This window comes from Vanellus vanellus, assembly GCF_965231255.1.
Source record: "Vanellus vanellus genome assembly, chromosome: 4".
In the NCBI taxonomy this organism is placed as follows: Eukaryota; Metazoa; Chordata; class Aves; order Charadriiformes; family Charadriidae; genus Vanellus; species Vanellus vanellus.
The window spans coordinates 56,839,833-56,853,090 of NC_138909.1; the positions used below are offsets into that span (position 1 = coordinate 56,839,833).

Here is a 13,258-nt window from a genome sequence, read left to right on the forward strand (position 1 = left end):
GAATAATTGCCAGTTCAAGGGACTCAGTTGGCAGTTCAGTTTGTTTCCTTGGAGCTAAACCTTCTCAGCTCGTCGAGAAGACTATCTACCTCCAAACGTGTCACAAAACCATCCCTCTGCTGTGTGTGGGCACTGTCTGTGAAACCGCTCGCTATGCTGGGGCAAAACCGTGTCTGTCACAGGCTGCACTAACGAGTTACTGGTGTGGGCAGGGCTTAGGTCAGTTCTGGGATGCAGCAGACTGTCAACGCGTTGGGGCAGACCAGCCAGCCAGATCCACCACAGGGGACAGTCTACACCTATGGCCCTCGGTCAGGCTGGGAATGTCTGGGCTGCCAAGGCACACTTGAATTATTAGTATTGTCACTGCCCAAGGAGCATAGCTTCATTTTTGTGTGTGTGTGTGTTTGAAGCCACTGGCCTGCTGTCTGGAGACAATTGTAAGAGAACCTGCATGTTCTTCAGGAGGAGCAGCGGGAACGCACGGGAAGACATCAGCGTTTCACTGCTTTATTTTCCTTGTTGCAAAGTGAGACTGGTGAGGGGGAATTCACATCCCAACCCACAGGTCATCTGGGGAGGGAGGAGTTAGGGCTAAAAGAGTCTACCAGCTGGCAAAGGTCGGGGAGGGACAGCTAACACCCAGTGCTGAGGACATGCTGCTTTGTCAGCAACCAGGACAGGTTTACGTGGGTGTGGGCAAACTGAAGTGTCAGTGCTCTGGTGCTAAAAACAATGTATGCACTCACTGCCCATATTATACACAGATATCCCCCACATTACACATGTGCTGGGCACGCAACTGCTTCTTGGCTAAAAAGCAGATTTTCAATAACCTCCCGCTCTTTTGTTTCTATTGTATTTTGGGAAGTGGGATTGTACACACACACACACACACAAAAACATGCACTTTTTCAGTAGGATTGCAAAGATCCTCGGTTTCATTAGCAGCAGTTGCAGCCCCTCAGAAGAAACACCCCAAGTAACTCAGTACTCAAATCAGAACGTGCAGTAAAAACCATCACTTACTGCACAAATTTAAATTAAAATTTTTGTCGGATGTAAATACTGAAATAAGTATTGTGAAGCTGCAATCTTATAGAAGCTGCAATCTTATAGAAGCTGCTTCCCGTAGCTGTCGGTGGGAAGATATATATATATATTCTATATATCTCCTTCTACCCTTCTACACTCATGTAAAATATTTTGCAAAGGAAGGCTGCAAGCGGTGTTTCTGTGTTCCCGTTCTGCTTCAAAACCTGAATTCAAGGCTGTTAGAGGTGATGAAAACGCAAGTTTTCTCAATGCGGAACATCCCTGCTTAATGGGAAGGTGACTCTCCTCTTATAAATTATAGCCTGATGTGGAAAAGACAAAGTTGCAGGATACTAATGATTTTTTTTCCCAGATTAGAAGCTAATTAAATCTTTAGAGTAATAATAGGAAAACAAATGAATCGGCTTAATTAATGCATATAAACATTAATGGGATTTGTCTGGTTGGTTTCTAGGCTTCCTATTTTTATTTAAGTAACATTTGCATGTACGTAGGAAATTGCTAGAGCAGGTATGTATCTCTTTACAAGTTGGCGCGTTCCACCTAATTTTTGCTGCACGGATTAAGATTTTTCCTAACTGAATGCTTGAGGAGCCGGTTTTCCTTCCCATCTATCCACTGTTCAAACAACTGCAACTGTGAAGCCGAGATCAGAGCACGGCCTCCTTTAACCTCCCTCATTTGTTACTCCCTCATTTGCTGCAGCAGAAAGGCTGCAATGGATTTCAAAAGTATTGAGAAAGTATTCACAAGCTTGAAACTCCTTTTGCCTTTTTCACTGGAAATAGAGAAGCCAAAAGGCAGACAGCCACGGGTGTGCGCCGGAAGGTGGCATATTATTTTATGTCAAAGGCTGAAGCTCACTGGCTGTGCAGGAATGTACAGAAGCACTGCGCTGCCCCAAAGGTAACATTCTTATTACCCTGTAGTACAAAAAAATTGCAAGTTTACAACTAATAATGGCTATTTGATGGCACTTAAGAGACGACCAGTTAGTTCTAGGAAATAAAACCACACGCAATTCCTACAGATCTACCCATTTCCTTCTCTGGAAGAACTGGGCGAAACGCAAAGTATAAACTCTTTGCCTTCTTGCCTACCGCAAGAGGCTGTTAGTCATTACAGAGTGGGCTCTTAAATTATTCAGAATGTCTATATGTGTTTTGTTGTTTTCCTGTGCTTATAGAAGAATGTACCAGTTTGGAGAACAAGCAGTACTTTTTCCATGTTACTTTGAGGATGAAATTCAAATAATGAGTATTTACTCTAAATTCTGTACATTCTAAATGCTAAAGCTGAGCTTACAGAAGAACAGCTGAACCTAATTTAGATGTGTCAATAGCCATGTAATATCCTCCTCCTCCTCTTCAGTTAATTAATACTAATTCAAAAGATTGAATTATCAGCCTAGAGAAAGGGCACCTATCTTTGGAACTGTTTATAATTCATCATGTCTTCAAAACTGAGTAAGAAAATAATAAATGTAGGATTAATTGAATAATTAACAGCAGCTGCCACGTTCTGACTCTCTCCAATCTAGAAGACGGACTGGTTTGAAATATAGAGCTGTAGCACACATGAGCGGAACAAAGTTATTTTGTCCTCTGTTTGCTCGCAAGATGTGAAGCAGAGAGAAACACCCTTTGCAAAAACACCTTGCCTGGAATTGCAATTGCTTATTAAATATTAGTGATTTGGTGCTTGTCAGCTAAGAGACGATTTAGAAAGAAAAGATTTGTTCGCTAACGGTTTCAGAACACTGAACACTAGACCGACAACAAAATGGAGTACCTATCCATCACACTACCAGTAACATATCCTCTTCTGCCATAAAGATATAAAAGGATCAAGAAGGAACACTTGAGAAGTAGCATTAAAGGGCATTATTTAAAAGGTCTTCAAGTCAAATTTACCTCATCTTTCACCTTCGGATACATTTTCAGCTCTTCTGCGTATGGAAAATGACCTCCTATGTCCTGGTGATCAAAACTTTCCACCTCTGTTGGAGGCAGTTGAATTTGTCAGAAGCTTCTTTCTATAAACCTGTCACTACAGAGCACGTGAATTACTTTTTCCAGGATCTAGCTAATTCAGGGGTGGCTTTTCACGTAAGTGCATAAAGGGGTATTAGTGTAACTTGGAATTTGACCAGTATCGGCATCAACATTCTTGAGGGAGCCCCCCCCCCCCCCCCCCCGCCCCTCCAAGGAACTAGAAAGTCGTAGCCAATAATTCTAAGTTTGCAAATGTAATAACAGTTATATGCCAATATCCCTTAATAATTTCCTCAGAAAAGGCTGAACTAGAAGTCTGGGTTTGTTGGAGTTGAGCCTCATAATGGTAGTATGTTACAAATGGGAACTGAGGTACCCGGATTAACACTTTTGTCTCATCTTAAAATGCAACTCTTTCCAAATATCAAAATCAATAAAATGCTCTCCTTCCTCTGGCAAGACTTCCCACATCTGACTTCAGTCAATTTGTCCTTTTCAGGGTATGTAATAATTTCTTCAAAATGCACCGCAGTAAGTCAGCAAATTGACATCCTCACAAAGAGTAAAAGCTAAAAACAGATGAATTTTTAACACTAGTTCTGAATACCAAGACGGTTGCCTTTTTTCTCCTGACAAACATATGAATAGAATTTTCACAATTATGTGCATATAAGGAAAAAAATAAAAAAAAACCAACAAAATCTGCATTTTTTGTGCTTAAATTTCAGAGCCAGGAAGAACGTTTAAATATTTTAAAAGAACCTACGGATATTCTACTAAAAGGAGGAGAAAGGGCTAAGTTTGGCCTATTTCCAGCCAAAACGGGACCAGGTAAGCAACACTGTGTCAAAATTTGCATTCAACTGCTACCTTCCACCATTTCTCTTCCCCAGGTGGAAACACAGAGATGGTTGACAGCTTGCAAAACTAGAACCACCCAGAAGACGTGATTCTACTTCACGGATTTTCTGATGGGCTCAAACACGCCTACCTGGTTTCGGACGGTGGAGGCTTCTGCTCTGCAGCGTCAGGCTTGGCTCACTGCCTGGGAACCGGGCAGCGTGCCTTGCAGGTGCTTTTGGCTTCTTCCCAACTGCAGCCCAGGGTGATGTTTTAAGAGGGTGCTCATAGCTGGAGTGCAGCCAGATGCCTTGTTTTCCCCAAAACTCCCCCTTCGCTATCAAGAGTTTCCACTGGTAACAACCCCCCACCCCGCAAGTGATGACTGGTAGTAAGTCCCATAGACAGCAGGGGTAAGGAGCACGTCCAGATTTCACAGCTACAAAAACCTGGCGTACTCCGATTTTACCACTCGCTTGAAGTAACATGAAGCACAACCGCAAGTATCTCGCATCAGAAAATTTTAAATACTCTAAATCGTATTTTCCAGTGAAAGCTGTTAGCAGCGCAACATAAACAACTGCTCACAATATCAAAGCATAATGAACAAATGTTGTACCCACTTAATTCAAGTTTGTATTTTCCGTTTATTTGCACAATACAAATTATTAAACAAACATACTATTTCAGTTTCCACTGTAGACTTTCAGGTACTATTTTCAGTTGCTTTGGCTTGTCCGTTACTGGCACCACCTCAATACCAGCCCTGCTGTCTGCTGTTTGTCCCTTCACACACCAGCGTGGATTACACCTTAGTGTCGTATATGTAGCTATCATAACCAATCAGAACAAATAGCGTATTTTGTACAGAGTATTTAATGCAAAATGGAAGCTTGACGACTTTTTACAACCTTGCTGGGGTGCGAAGCGGTGTGCCCTTTCAAAAAAAACAGTAAAGTCACTATCTTCCGGACAAATAGTGAAACAAGGAGTTCTGTACACAGATATTACCACCAGGTACTGACTACAAGATCACTTTTTTTTCTAGAAAACACCAAATAAATACTAGCAATATATGCAACATGAGCTGTTGTCAGCTACCTATTCTAAATCCTACCTGTGAAAATACAAATGGGCACGTTGTGAATATTTAAAGAGTAAAGTGCTTTTAACATCGAGCAAGTGAACGCATCTAGTGTTGTACCACAGGCAAATATAGACCCATTCTGGACAAAATAGTCTCCATGCAATTAGTCAGCAGCAACCCCCTGCATTCATTTCTAATACTAAACTAGTGTATATTACTTCAGTCATACAGGGTTTGAAGTCAGGATACAGTGTGCGCACTTACAAAACTCAATCAATGCTCTACATCGGCATACATTTTGAGCATTGCTACAGCAAGGCGTTTGTTTCTTTTTTTTTTTCCCTTTTACGAAGCCAAACCTTTGGTAGTGTAAATGCAGCGTACACTGAAGATACCACTGAACCAATACGAGAGCTCATTACGCAGCTGACAGGAATGGGAAGAAGAAAAAATCAAAAGCGAATTTAATGGCTTTATGCACTGTGCTCCTCCAGTCATGCTCTATTTTCACATGCCTTCCCGCAGGTAAGAGTTTAGACATGCAATTCAAGCAAGTGATTGCTTTCAGTTCAAAGACGGGCCATTTGCTGCCAAGACGGCCCTCTAGAATTGTGCTGAATTCAATTATACTTCCTTGCCTCAAGTTCAACAACACTTTTTTAAACTCATTGCTTGCCTTCAGCACAATATCTTTGGTTATATCATCCTCCTCTATAGACTTGGTTCCGTTTTTGCTACTGAAAGGCATGCCCACAGTTATTTCAAATTTGTACCGATCAAACATTTTCATGTGGCAGTTATGCTTTGTCAAATACTTGAGACGACACAATTCCTCCTCCTCCAGCGTAACATTTTTGGGGTCACAAAGAGGGTAGGTTTCACCATACAAGCATCTCATCCAATCGCCAATAAAAAGCGGGAGCATATTTATTGCAGATTCTGCACTATTGTCGATTTCGGTAACACGCACGTACTTGAACCGCCCAGTCCACGTCACTCTGTGTCCCTCCAGGTGACTACATAAAATCTGAGTACGTGCCATGTTAGTCTCCTTCCACGACCGGGGTCCACAGAGGAAAGCATACTGATTCCATGTCAAGGTAGAGTTGTACACTTTCATTCCCTCCGATCGGTACACATAGAACCAACAGAACAACACTACAGCTGTAATCCACACCAGGATGAGTTTCACAATGGAGCTTCGAGTGAGGGATTTAACCATTTCAACTACAGAGAAGTTAACTTTCGTCCACCAGCGGAAGAGCAAAGGGACAGTGCACAAAACCAGCGTCACTACGATTTTCACGAGCTCCAGCGACACAAACCACTTAATGAAATGGATAAGACACATCAGCGCAATGCCTACGCCCAGCACTGGGAGCGCAAAGAGAAACAGAAAATAACCGATCGATGCACGAACGAGCCCAATGCCAGAGGACTCCCGCAGAATGACCACAGAGAGTTCGCACCACATAAAGCAGACCAGATACGGGACCAGGTAGCAGTAGGTGCCTTTAAAGTTCCGCAGTTGTGCCATTCTAAAGAAAAGATAGAACAAGTACAGAAACAGAAGGCACGGGATGCTTACATTTAACACAAAGAAATGGCCCACGGGAACAGTAAAGAAGGTTTTACCTAAGAATTTCAGGTAGCCAAAATTCCCAGGTAATACCTGCAATAGGGATAAGCAACCCGCTGCTATCTCAGTCATCAGGGCTCTTCGCGTGTAAGGTTCTGCACACGTGCTTAAACTCATGTAACTGGTCACTGTGAAGAAAACTGAGATGGTAGCTAACTCTGAGCACGGTATACAGTCTTTGCTTGCTATAGGGAAGGAAAAAATGACAAAGAACACCGAGAGCAAAAAATAAATGTACGGCTCTAAGTGATTCCATCCAAAGTTCACCTCAGCTTGCTCAACATCTAGGTTGGGTTCAAAACGAAGCAGTAAGTCAGTCAAAGCACGGAAGTTTTCCCAAGCCTTACTGTCCTGAAAAACTTTCAATGTGCAAATCACCATAGAAATGAAGGACAAATAGAATATGACTAACGGAATAATGAAGGCAAAAAAATCAATTGTCAGATTACTGATGATGAAGAAAAAGATGAGAGCATTGATATGGTGTGTTGGAACAATGGTAGACAGCCAATGCATTCCTGCCTTCGATGCAATATCTATAAGGTACTCTTTAATTTCCATAATGGCATGAAGCGGATATTTTACAACCTGGAAAGAGAGAAAGAAGTATTTTATTTATGAGCATTTTCATATCTTTACATCAGATATTCTTAGCTGAAGCAGTAGCAGTCAGTTGTCTAACCTCAGCCGATATGAAGAGATTTATATTTCAGACAAATGTTGCCAATAAAATGAGATTACTTTGTCTGAGAATATTAGCTCTATTTTGATTAATTCAGTCAGGTGAAGCTCAGAGGCGATTCTGATTTCAGGAAAGATGTATTTCATCACTTTTGACACATGTAATTAAATGGCTTCCTAGTCAAATATTCTGCTCTGCTAACTCCATACTGAAGATAAACTACATGGCTGCAGCCCTGTACCACCTTCAGTCATTACTTGAGCTGCGAGTCCTGTAGCTTTACAGCACTTAACTCTGCCACTGGTGGGCAAGGATTATGCTATACATTCTGCTATACATATGCACACTACAGGAAGCGGTGCGTACGATTCATATGCACTTATAGGAAGTCTTTACAGCTATGGCTTATCTTTAAAACAATTCTTCCCAAGCACCTAGGGATGCAACTGTCAAAATCGGGTTCAGAAGCAGCAGAAATCTCTTTAATGACTACACGTTTAGGGATTCTTTTAACTCCACAACAGTAACTCTACAGGATCTTAAAATTCTACCTATCTTACGTGCCATTTTCCAACACAGTCACCAGACAACAGAGGAACTGCTGGATCGAATCCTCTCCCTATGACCAACCACACACTTTACATAGGATCAATGAAAAGGCACAGGATTTTTCAAACATATACTCAGATATTGCATCTGCACATTAGGTGCTGAAAACAATCTTCCTTCCCCCGTAAAAAGATAGCTTTAATGTTTTCCCAGAACTTATGCTTTTATATTAGTTGAAGGGAAAGGCCAAGAATGCTTCATCGAAGATCTATGCATTGTGATGAACCGGGACAACACACACAATGACTTAGGCATAAGCTTATTTATGAGCAAATGTATCCCTGTTCTTCATAAATGCATCTCTTTCAGAATATTACTTATTCAGAAGGTTGGAAAGAGATATCCCTCACTCCCCTCATTTTTTTTTTTTCCACCCCTACCATATGATAGCGTGGACAACAAAATGACAACAATCACAGCAAGAATTCTCATGTCAGCAGCTAGAAACCCCCTACCTTGCTTGAAATTTACCAGTATTGAAAGCATGCACCTTCATTTTCCCTTCTCCTTTCACTACCTAAAAAAGGATCAGTACAGAAAACCACCTAACAGCAGGTTCCACCATTCTTGAATTCCTTCATAAAAGAACCTTTTCACACCTTAAGGCTATGGATAATTTTTCCCATCTGCTTGCTCCTGTTTAAATAAGAAAGATATGAAGCATATAATAACATCTATAATAAAAATACAGAAGTTATGATAGGGACATTTAAATTCTCACTGAGATGTAATGAAGGCAGAATGCCCTCTTCCAGGGAAAACCCCTATCCCTTTCTCTTCAATATGACTCATATATATGAAAGTGCAAACACACAGACGAAGTCCAAAAAGAAATTCTAGCAACAATTTTTGTACTGACTTCTATAGACTAAAAATCAGCTTTGAGAGTCACGTGCAAGTCACCTCTGTCTTGTCTGAAATGTGTGAGTTAAGAGCCCTTCAACATAACCTGTTCGTTGTTGCCTTTTTACCTTCAGTCGCAGGGGTAACTCTTCAGGACTCTTCCCTGCCAGTTCATCATCTTCCTCTTCCTGCATAATCAGGTTAGACGGGATGATTCCCTTGGCGTACTTCTTGGTAATTTCAACAAAGTCATCCAAAGCAATGAATTTTTTAGCTAAAAGATAAAATGAAGACTTTGAATAAATAGTATCATTACAACACTGTACTGATTATGAGTTGGAATATTAATTTTCTTTCCTGGTGTTAAAGAAGATGATCTACTCTGGGCTTCAAAAACTGAATTTACTGGTAACACCGGCTTACCTTGCAACTTGTTTGAGATCTGTGCTGAAAACTACAAGCTGCTTGTGCCAGCAATATATGACTAGTCTAAGTCTTGTCAGACCAGCAGGCGAGTTTATTATACCAGTAAGCAGGAGAACGGAGCGAGTGAAAGTAGCTTATCTGCAAGTATTCCAAGGGGGTGTATGTTTGGAAAAAAAAGACTACTGCATTAGGTCACACAGTTTTAAATCATAAGCTATTATATCTTTGGTAACTTCTTGAGAGAAATCTTTAACCAGCAGCCACATTGAAAAGAAAGAATTGTACAGGAACAGTAAGGAATTACCTGTACATTATTTACTGGAAAACTGACTTCTGATTTGGCATTTAACGGTCGTTTTTCTGAGTTCACAAGTTACAGACATATAATTATGGGAAATGCCCAGTTATTCATATCTACAAGATTAAATATAGATTACTTACAGTGTATTAATTTAATATGCTATGTGGCTACACAAACTGTATCTCCTGTGATCTAAAACAGACAGCCAGCAACAAAATACACTTTGCTCAGTTGTAGAGAGACAAGATTTATCACTCTGCCCTGGAAGATCCTTATCCACTCCTGTGAGTAGAAAGGAAGCAAGAGGTTACTTCCGAAAACTCCAGGGATGCTGCAAGACAGAAGATGATATATACACTGCTTCAAACTCTTTTCACAGCCTTGCATTAGCATGGATTAGCTAGTTTCTATGGTAGACAAGCTTGATGTCGTTTGTAAAGGAAGATAATTAACAGCAACTTTTTTCCATACACTAAAGCAAATGACATTGCTGTAGATATGAAAGACTTTTGAATGACAAAAATCTGTAACACACCTCCTACACAGTAAGTTGAGCTAGTCAGCTGATACAAAAATATGAAAGCTGGCCCGCTTAATACTAGTTTGAGATTTTGAAGAGAAAGAAAACTGAACTGCTTCATTAAATTTAATATCAGAGGATTAGTGGGTTTGAGCCTACTAATTTTTTAATTTAAAAAAATGCTACATTTACGAAGTTATATATAAATACAACAGTGTTTAATATTGAAAACACTGTAGATACAGAACAAAAAGTATTTGTGTCAAGATAGCTGCTACAGGAAGAAGGGTATTAAAAGAGTTCAACAGAAAACCAGCAGCTTACCATCTATATTTTGCTCTAAATCTCACGACATGGATGTTGCCTTTTGCTTGGATTTCTATTTTGATCCCCCCCCCATTGCATGAACCCGTATGTCCCACAAAATACCATCTGGCATGCCTCCCAAGAAACAAGAAAGGATTTATTTTTGCTAACTATTCTTATCATTCACAGACTGCAAGGCAACATTGTTTACACAAAGAAATCAGTGAGACTCCTTAGCTGTCTTGGTGGGGTTGAGATTAAGCCTAATAGCAAATGTGCCATCTAAATTTATTGTCCTATTGTGACAAAATACACAGTGGCAAGACAGTCTTTTTGGTGTGGAATCAGCAAGCAGACATGGTTAGAACATCAAAAAAATTCCTCAAAGGCACTTTTACAGGACCATGGGACATCCAGAGAGGTAAATATCGATTTACTATGTATAGATGGCCTATCAAGTGTAATGACATGCATACCCTCATGCACGCAACAACTGTCCATTGACAATGTCAGCTCTAATCTTCTGTTTATACCTTCATTAAGTATAGCCCAGATCAGATATCTGCAAATGCATATCTGGCTTTAAAATTACCTTCCAAGTATTGGCAATGTATTAAAACTGAAGGAAGAATCTCTTGCTGGCAAGATAAGTGGAGAAACTCAGTGGATCAGAGAAGTAAATGCTGGAGAGTAACAGCTGTCTTGTTCACCCATGAAAATATAAAAGCTCTCTAGAGAAGAGGTAACGGCTTAACTCCTACTTTAAGTGTTTGAGGAAAACTTTTCGTTTTTAAATGTTATTAGTATTTTGTCACCCAAGTGTCTCTTAAATTGATATAAAAAGCGTATGTTGTAGATTCTACTTTATTATTCATAGATTTTTTTTTTCTTCAATTTGGTTATGACAAATTCCCCTGCCTCCCCCATCCACGTAGAAAAAGAAAAATATGCACATCAATTTCTGCCTACGCTTACATGTAGGTTCATTTACTCTCCTGCTATTTTATCTGCCATTTAAGCCTTCAAAAAAAAAAAAATAAAAAAATTGCCAGTTCCTTTTCTGACACCCTTTGAATTACTTGAAGAATCGAGAACAAAATGACTTGCTTTGCACTCACGCTCCATCAGCACGTGCCAGTTCAGCTAAAGGATGGAAAGAACACTAGTGTCATCCATTAAGCACCAATGCGACATCGCTGCAATGAACCCAGATACAACTGCCTTACGCTTCGATGGCCGGACCGTGAAACACAACAGTCTTATCCTTGAATGACTATTTGCAGCTTTCCAGAAGCAGCGAATGAGTCACAAGAACAGCTGACCTACTCTCACAGAAGTTTTGAAAGGACCAGAAGCTTCATCTCCAACGTACTGTTTCTCCCATCACCTGTTCCCTAACTCCTATACACAGGCACATGTCCCTCCTCCTCTTCTGTGAAAGTTAATGTAAAACTGAAATACTCCACTCTTCATAGGAATGTTATTTTCAGAAGTCACCTGCGTAACGAACACAATCCTTGAAGGTAAAGGCCAAACTGACCTAATGAAATGTAAATCCGATCTTTCAAAGAGTTTAAACCTGCAAACCCACAGACTTGGCTCGCTAATCGGCACATGATGCTTTAGTTACACCTATTCTTGACTATAAATGTATTAGTAAGATGCTTTATGACATTTTAAAGTGCTTTTCAAGAACCGATCTAAATTGCACATGAACTACTTCAGATGACCTACTGCATTTCAAGACAGTGAGATTTTCCCGACAATGATTAATCGAACCTTATGTTAGATAACATTCTTAAAAAACTACACATGCCGCATTGTTCATAATTCATTTTCTTAATTTAACAATTTGACTTTTCTCCAGAAGGCCCAGCAGCATATCAGCATTTCTTAGGTACGCAAGGCTAGGGAGAACTTTATTTCAATTCCAACCCCCACCCCCACCATACCTTACAAAACTCAGAGATTTAGGGCTACAAGTCTGACCCTGTGTGTGTTGAGCAGTTTAATTCTCCCCACTACAGGAGAGCTGCCCCTCCTGTAGTGAGCTGCCCCTAAGTTATGAAAAAAAAATCTCGATGCATCTTTCCTATATCAGTGCTTGAACAAATATGAAAAGACAAACATTAATTATGAGGGAATGGCAAACAGAAGCAAGGCAAATAGAACGAGGGATCTGTCTGCATTAAATGGTTGCATAATTAATTCCCTTATTGTAATCAGAAAGCTTACTATAGTTTAGAACTAAAAAAGATTATTGAAAGTGCAAAATTTTTTTTTGCTGAATAGACTGGTAAGTGCTGAAAGGGCAAGAATACAAATATAACAAGTGACATGCAAACTGCTGTTATTATATTAATCACTGACAAGTTGACTGTAATGGTGATGTCTTCTGTGAGTTCACATGCAGATCAGTTATTTACCTTGCACATACAATAAATTGACACTGTTAGTTTATAGCGATCCAGACTGGCAGCACAAAATTGCTTAGCAAAACAAAATAGAAACCAAAACCACAGGCAAAGATTGAAAACAGCAGCACACACTCACATTCACTGTTCACTAATCGCTCCAGCATTCTTCTCTGCTTCTGCACCGACTTTGGAACTGGGCCAGGTTGCTTCTCACCATCTGGTTCAACAACAGAAGTTTACGGAAAGTCAAAGCAGTCAATTAAAGTGATCAAACAATAACTGGAATGGTCTTTAAGCTGCAATATCTGGAGAATGGTATTTCTTTCAGAGTCAGGAAAAGACAAAATATACACATAAACAGGTAAGATGTGGCTATATAGCTATCTGTATTCGTACCACTATATTAGAAAAGGAAACAGCATGACCTCGCTAACACATACTGCCGTAATGGCGGAGTGAGACAGGCGTTTTTAAGACTGGGTTTGTAAATTGAAATATCTAGTGAGATATCGTCAGGACGACTGTTAAGGCAAAAAGT

The 13,258-nt window shown here is 40.1% G+C and overlaps 1 protein-coding gene across 1 annotated transcript in view; it reads right to left on the bottom strand.

Annotated features, from left to right (window-relative positions):
- Positions 1 to 4,517: 4,517 nt before the first annotated feature.
- The window catches only part of WFS1 (wolframin ER transmembrane glycoprotein), a 37,883-nt gene continuing 29,142 nt past the window's right edge, over positions 4,518 to 13,258 (bottom strand). Inside the window, exons 6-8 of the mRNA XM_082482854.1 lie at positions 12,857 to 12,937; positions 8,879 to 9,024; positions 4,518 to 7,204 (exon numbers count right to left, since the gene is read on the bottom strand). Coding sequence (XP_082338980.1) covers positions 5,396 to 7,204; positions 8,879 to 9,024; positions 12,857 to 12,937 — 2,036 coding nt within the window. The 3' untranslated portion in view covers positions 4,518 to 5,395. The remainder of the gene's footprint in view (positions 7,205 to 8,878; positions 9,025 to 12,856; positions 12,938 to 13,258) is intronic.